Source organism: Pteropus alecto, unplaced genomic scaffold (genome assembly GCF_000325575.1).
Source record: "Pteropus alecto unplaced genomic scaffold, ASM32557v1 scaffold75, whole genome shotgun sequence".
Lineage (NCBI taxonomy): Eukaryota > Metazoa > Chordata > Mammalia > Chiroptera > Pteropodidae > Pteropus > Pteropus alecto.
The window spans coordinates 7,521,915-7,529,449 of NW_006440638.1; the positions used below are offsets into that span (position 1 = coordinate 7,521,915).

Here is a 7,535-nt window from a genome sequence, read left to right on the forward strand (position 1 = left end):
GGCCGTCACGCCGAGCCTATTTTTAGGCCGCTGGGGCCGGGTTTCGGGAAGCCGGAGGCCGGCGAGCGCCTCCGGAGAGCGGGCCCCGCGCGGAGGGAGGGCGCCGGCCCACTTGTTGCAAGGTGTCCGGGCTGCAAGGCGAATCTGCCCCAGGACCGACCCGAGGCTCTGAGGTACCTGGTCGTTCCCGTGTTGTTGAGGCTGAAAGCCGGGGATGCTACAACAAATGAGCTGCAAAAAGATTGCAGATGTCACCCATCTCTGGGAAAGTTGAACCCTACTCAACTGTCATTGGTTTCTCTATTCATTTGTAATGTTTGCTAGGTCTAATGTTCTAGCCCGTGTTCCCAAACATTTGTCCTGCCACCTGCTTCATCTTGGAAATCATCCATATCCTTGCTTCCTGAAATCCTTGAATCCTACTTACCTTATTGAACATTTCTTCACAATCCCCCAGAATCTGGACCACTTTTGAGTTAAAACATCACTCATTATTCTCCAGGTTAAGTACCCTTGGGGCAGACCGACCGAAATATTGCCATCTTATGACGAGTTGAAGGAACAAGCACAGTGGTTGATGGGCATGTCAAGTAACAGGTGTCCCTGTTCTGAGCTTTCCTAGAGTGTGACTGGGTGTGAAGCTGGTGTCCCTCCAGGGGTGGGGAACACCACTCTTTCTACACCTTAATAGTGGGCCTGTCCTGGAAGAGAGTCCAATACTATCTGCGAAGATGGCCTTCAGGTCAGAGGCTGGGGGATGGGCAGGGCCACTTGACAACTTAAAGAAGACTTCTCAACGGAATTTCCACCTCCTCTGGCCTCCACATTGGAAAATGGGCAAAGGGAGAATGAGGAAACCTAAGCTAGAAAGAGAGTGACTTTGTGACAAAATGTCCCAACTCCCTGCTTGGGCAACAGTGCCCCCAAGCGACCCCTGCTAGAGCTTGATCCTAAGTATCCTGTACATTTGGATGCCCGCCCAACTTACTAATGTTAAAATCCCCTCAGAGACGGAGTGTGCCCCAGAATCACTCCAGGGAAGAACTGGAGAAATCCCACAGGCTGGTCTGGTGGTCTTGGGAGGGTGGGGCTTGTTTAGTAGGAAGAATAATCCGTGTTTTTGCCTTTGGTCTCGGCAATTAAGTGATGATTTGTGAGATTGAGTGTGTGTGAGAGAGAGAGAGATGAAAAATGAATGTATGTTGAGGGACCTCAGGGTACAGGTGAGGGAGGTACTGCTTTCTTCTCCAGGGAAAAGGAGGCAGATATCTTAGACCTTGTGAGGCGACTTCAAAATCCATTTAACAGTGATTGGCCACCATTTAGATAAAAGCCTTAGGAGGGAAGGCCTCTCTGAGGTGATATTTGAGCAGAGGTTCAAAATGACTCTTGAGGGTGGGTGAGGTGGTCTTCATTCCAGGTTGGGAAACAGTATAGAAAGCCTGAGGTTTGGCACCAGAATGAAGAATATGGCCTCTACTTTCAGATACTCTCCATTGGGGTCATTTGTTGGATTTGTGCCTGGCTGAAAAAAAACTATGGTACCTTGTAGGAGAAACAAAAATTGCATTTCTTGATCTCTTCATTACCACCTGTTAATTGGCTGAGGTTCACCCTCTGGGTTTCAAGCTAGTCTGAGAATTTAGCTTGTCTGTACTCTTAAATTAGGGCAAGTTGACAGAGGAGCTGATTTTTGCCAGATTACTAGTTTCAGAGGATCCTGGGTAGCTTTTTCTAGCTAGGATATTGTAATGAATCTTTTGTGTTTTGTTTTGTTTTGTTTTGTATTAAGATCAGGCCTTTGTGACACTGACCACAAACGATGCCTACGCCAAAGGAGCCCTGGTCCTGGGCTCATCTCTGAAACAGCACAGAACCACCAGGAAGCTGGCTGTGCTCATCACCCCCCAGGTCTCAGACTCCATGAGGTGAGGACCTCACTACCCAGCTGTGGTGGTACTCTGACATCCTTCTCCCATTTCTGGCATCAGTGGACATTGAGGCCATACCATTTTCAGGAGAAAGATGAGAGTTGCTGAGTGAAGGATTCCTGGGTCTGAAACCTCTTCCTAGCTTTTGGAAGATATTCCAGCCAAGCCCCCTTCTGTAAAGTGGTATTCTATCCCATGCTCTTACTGATCCTAATAAGGAATAGAACTCTCCCTTAAGCAAGTCCTCTCAGGATGATCTGAGTGAGGGATTCTGTCCTGGCATTCCCTTTATGTAGTCACACTTCATATGCCCTACTTTCCCAAAATGCAGCAGGGGCTACTTTGTTTCCTGTTTCAAACCAAGGAAACCTCAAGTGACTTTGAAAGACAGTAGCAGTTTTCTCCACTGCCAGTTGACATTTGTAACCTAAAGATCTTTATTTACAATTTAATAAATTAGTTTATTTGCCAAAGGACTTTCAGAATTTCAGTTGTGCTAAGAGAACACCCTGAGGGGCACAAGCTGCTTGTTGACTGGGTTAGTTCACATTGATTTGTTGGAATTAAATTTTGAAGTATCTAAATGAACTACCTAGTTCCTAATATGAACTCTAAAAATATCTGGGCACACTAGCAGCTCTGTATTGTGTTTATTTTTATATTCTCCTACCCTCTTAGAAATTGAAAATGCCTTTTTTGTGACTATTTCAAAATATGTAAGCACATTCCAAGGACCTCAGAAGAGGAGATAAATATATATACACACTAACAACCTTGTTCTTAAAGGATAATTTAGGAAAATGCCAAAAAAGACTGTCTCCTAATATGTATGTCCTAATTTGTAGTCTATTTAGTGAGGATGTGTGTAAGAAGACAGATGTAATCTTAGTTTCCTTTCCTCCCCTCACCTCTTTACTGTAGTAAGTGGTGCCACCGACCATTTATTTTCTAAAAGATCACATTTACTGTGTGAAACCAGAACATATTTTTGTACAGCTCTGGAGACAGATAATACAATACCAGTTTTGTTCTGTGTGTTTGATTTTATAACCTTTCAATGATGATCTGTCTTTATCATATGTTTTTACTTATGCTAAGTTTAGAGTCTTGCCTAAGTATACTCCCCTTAACCCACCTCAAGATTGCTTTCTAAAATAAATCTTTAGTTAATTTTGGGCATGGAGAAGTGCTGTACGTCACAAACCAGTGAGTCTTTATGCCAGGAGTGCTAAGGACATAATAAATGCTAGTTATATTCTATTCTAAAAAAATGGCAGCCTAACAACTGAGTCCTTTAAATCCTTTTGGGACACACAGGCAGTTCTTTATCAACTGTTTTAGCAAAAATGATTAGTTAATAGGTTTCTTTGCAGACAGTCTATGTACTTTACCCAGAATCATTTGTGAAAATATGGTTGTCAGCAAGAATCAGTTCTAATAAGATACCATTGTTAAATGCATAAGCTGTTGCAAAGATGTACTCTTACCAAATGTCAGTCACATTTCCACAATTTTCTTGGTATTAGTAGTACAATAAAAAATACAAAACTTCTTCTACAATAATGTTTTAAGACAAGTGCTTCATCTTCACTATAAGTAATTCTTATTATTTTAGTAAAGTTAACTGCACATACAAATTAACTTAATTTGTCCTGAAGCAAATTAGGACATATTTAAGAGATTGTACTATATCAAAGTAACAGATTGCTCTAGTAATTGAGAGATGGGCTAATAAGATTGCAGTCTTATTTTATTTGTCTCTTGTTCCAAAATGCTAAGCACGATTGTTTGTTTGTTTTTTTTTTAATTTTATTTTGACAGAAAAGTTTTAGAGGCAGTCTTTGATGAAGTCATCATGGTAGACGTCTTGGACAGTGGTGATTCTGCTCATCTAACCTTAATGAAGAGGCCTGAGTTGGGTATCACGTTAACTAAACTCCACTGCTGGTCACTTACACAGTATTCAAAATGTGTGTTCATGGATGCAGATACTCTGGTGAGTGGGGCTTTGATAGCTAAAAAGATGTATATAGTAACTGAGATCAGTTAGGCATTTGAGGAACACTGTCTAGACTTGACAGTAAAATTCAGATAAAACCACTGTCATAAAAAGTGTCAGGTGATGAAAGAGAGTAGGCCTAGGCCACCTCAACAGCTGTCATCTGAATAGTTAAGACCAGTGACAGATCGCATCTTTTGTGTTAGATAACTTAGGGAGAACTTAAGAAGGGTAGGCTGCAGCAGAACATTTCTGTAATGCTTTCGCTCCTCCTTCTTTGAATCAGGTCCTAGCAAATATTGATGACCTTTTTGAGAGAGAAGAATTGTCAGCGGCACCAGATCCAGGGTGGCCTGACTGCTTCAATTCTGGAGTCTTTGTTTATCAACCTTCAGTTGAAACATATAATCAGCTATTGCACGTTGCTTCTGAGCAAGGTAGTTTTGATGGTATGTATCTTTTATCATTATAACTGATAAGCTGTTAGTAACTTTTAGGGGCTGCTCTTCTTGGGGTATAGTTACAATGGTTCCTTGTGCCTGGAAGACAGCGTTACATGAGATGTAGCATTTTAAGTTGTGTGCTTCTGGAAATATTGTGTGGTTGTGTGCACATGGATTTTTTTTCTATAGGTACATAAGATTAACCTAAACTAGGACAGGCAGTTTTACAGACTTCTCTTTAATTGGCTCTCCTGTGTCTAAATTAGAGTATAGTAAGTTAACTGTGATTATTCAAGAATTCAAGACTGTGAGACAAATCAAAAACTTTAACAACTATCTTTAAATCTGAGTAAACTTACGAGCAAGAGGTAACAGGAGGAACAAATGTCTCCATGGAAATTGGAGGAATAAACCAATAATTTGAAATAATTTGGCTCTGTTCTCCTGGGAGACATTAAAAAAGAAGATGGAAAGTTTACATGAATAATTTTTGTCTCTATATTCTCATTCCCTATAAGGTTGTGCATAAGATAGAGTGGTATCTGCAAGACTGAAGAGTAGATCATTGGCAAAGTCAGCATCCATATTGCATAATGTGTAAATGTATCTGTAGCTGTGTGTGTGTGTATGGAGAGAGAGAGAACGAGAACGAACAGTTCTGACTACATGTGATTTAGGGCCTCACATCCTTTTGAGAATTTTGATCAAATGAATTAGTAGGTGGGTTTCCATTTCAGGCCAGTCTCTGAAATAATAATAAACCATTTTTGTTTTTTAAACAACAAAACCATAAACAATAAGACAAAACTAGTAGTTAATATGTAAAAGCAGCTCTTTTTTAAAATTAATGTTGATGGATATTTTAAATAAAGGAGAGACCCAGTGTATCTAGGAAGAAGGACATGCTCTAAGAAGTCATCGTCTGAGCAGTGACTCTCTGTCAGATACTTAACATTGTGGCGGAAGGCCAGGTCAGGAACAAGGGGCTGGGCCCTGAGCTCTGCAGCAGACTCCGTACCAGGGACTTCTTTTCTTCCCTTTTTCTCTCCAAGAGCAAACCTGATATTTGCACTGTGAAACTAGCAGAAACAGCTTTCCTCAATAGATATAAAGTGTAACCTGGGTGCAGTTATGAGGACTCATTTCCATTAACTAGTTTTAAATTTAAAAATCAAAATCTCAGATTTAAACTTTTTAAATTAAAAGATTAAAAGTGTGTTTGAAGTTAAGAGATTGGAAGTTAAAACATTTTAAGTTATACATAACACTGAAATTGGGATTTAACAATTGCTGTTCACAGAAATTGAATTCTGTTTAATTATTTGAGGATTTGAGATATGCAGTTATTTGAAATATCTTTGAAAAGACTAAGGAAGTTTAAGTTTCAGTCTTTTTTCACTATTTGGCTAGTTTATATTCTATGCCAGTAGTTCTCAACCTGGGGTGATTTGCCCTCCACCCCTCCCCCCACCCAGGGGATGTTTGGCAACATCTGGAGACAGTTTTGGTTGTCACAACTGAGTGGGAAGGGTGCTACTGGCATCTAGTTAGTAAAGGCCAAGGATTCTGCTGAATATCCTCTGATGCACAGAACAGTCCCCGTAACAAAGAGTTATCCATCCCAAAAGGTCAGTAATACTAAGGTTGAGAAACTGCTCTATGCAAGGACATTACATGCTCTAAAACAATGAGCAAGAATATCTGAACCATAATGAATGGCAGCATCTGACAGGAAGCACAGTCTTATTTTAAACCATTTTAAGTAAGAAATGTGTTGAGCGTTCATTGTGGTCAAGGCTGAATGTAACTTCTTCACTTACTGACTTGCTTTTTAGCTTCTTTCCTTTCATATAAGGAATGACAGCTGTATTAGTATTTGAATTCAAAACATGTATTTTTTATTTCTACTGCTTATTCTATAAGTTACCTTTACGTGAAAGAAGATAAGAGTATTTTTAGCAGAAGTCCACTGTTGGTCTTAACCTTCCTGTCAGAGTGTAGCTTTCTTCACCTCCTCTCATCAAATTTGAAGGAAGTAGTGTAATCCTGTCAGAAATTCGTTGTAAATTCTCAACTCCAGTGTGTGAGTCACATTCTGAAATAGGTCCAGTGGCCTGAAATCCACATGATTGTAATAGTGTAAAGAGAATCCAACTTCTTATCTAGAAGAATATTAGATTTTGTTGTTGAGAGATAAGAGTTTAGATACCAAACAATAGTATGCCATGGTTACACTTTTAGAATATAAAACTAATTAACTAACAGGTAAAAACCAACCTGGATCATCTATCTTGTTCTAAGATCAAGGGGCACTAGAGGAATTGGTGAATTTGTGAAGAAGCAAGGGTGTGTGAAAAGTGCTCACCTAGAAAGTACTTTCTATTTTTTCAGCCAGAATGTAAAATTACTGAGAGATTTTCCCTGTGCCTGCTAACACATTTCATTATTTAGCAGCAGGGTTTCCAGGAGCTGGCCTTTCTGTATACTATTTACTAGCTCTTTGTTGGTAAAGGGTTGAATTTTCTTGTTAATAGAAATGCTTAATTGACAAGGTTGAAAATTTATGCAAATAGGAATTTATACCTATTCTCAATATGTTGTTTAAATTTAGCAGAATAAAATAGGAGCTCTTAAATGAAAAGCTGTTTTTGCTTGATGTGTTGATAAGCTTTACTTATTGAGGAAAACTCACTCCATCCTGTGGGAGCCTGCTCCTCTGTTGAAGGGTTTATAGTAGTCCCCCGTTATCCATGGTTTTGCTTCTGTGGTTTCAGTTACCTGCAGTCAACCGTGGTCCAAAAATATTAAACATGGAAAATTCTGGAAGTAAAGAATTCTTAAGTTTTAAATTGCACGCCTTTCTGAGTAGCACGATGAAATCTTGTTCCATCTGGCTGTGTCCTACCCAGGATGTGAATCATCCCTTTGTCCAGTGTATCCATAATCACACTGTATATACTGCCCACCTGCTGGTCACCTAGTAGCTGTCTTGGTTATCAGATTCACTGTCATGGTATCACAGTGTTTGTGTTCAAGTAACCCTTATTTTACTTAATAATGGCTCCAAAGTGCAAGAGTAGTGATACTGGTAATTTGGATCTGCCAAATTACCAGTATCCATAAGAGAACCATAAAATGTATGTATGCATAGGAAAAGCGTAG

At 39.7% G+C, this 7,535-nt stretch overlaps 1 protein-coding gene across 1 annotated transcript in view; it reads left to right on the forward strand.

Annotated features, from left to right (window-relative positions):
• The window catches only part of GYG1 (glycogenin 1), an 80,236-nt gene that overhangs the window by 51,945 nt on the left and 20,756 nt on the right, over positions 1–7,535 (forward strand). Inside the window, exons 2-4 of the mRNA XM_025050855.1 lie at positions 1,793–1,928; positions 3,753–3,927; positions 4,217–4,379. Of these exons, the coding sequence (XP_024906623.1) occupies positions 1,793–1,928; positions 3,753–3,927; positions 4,217–4,379 (474 nt within the window). The remainder of the gene's footprint in view (positions 1–1,792; positions 1,929–3,752; positions 3,928–4,216; positions 4,380–7,535) is intronic.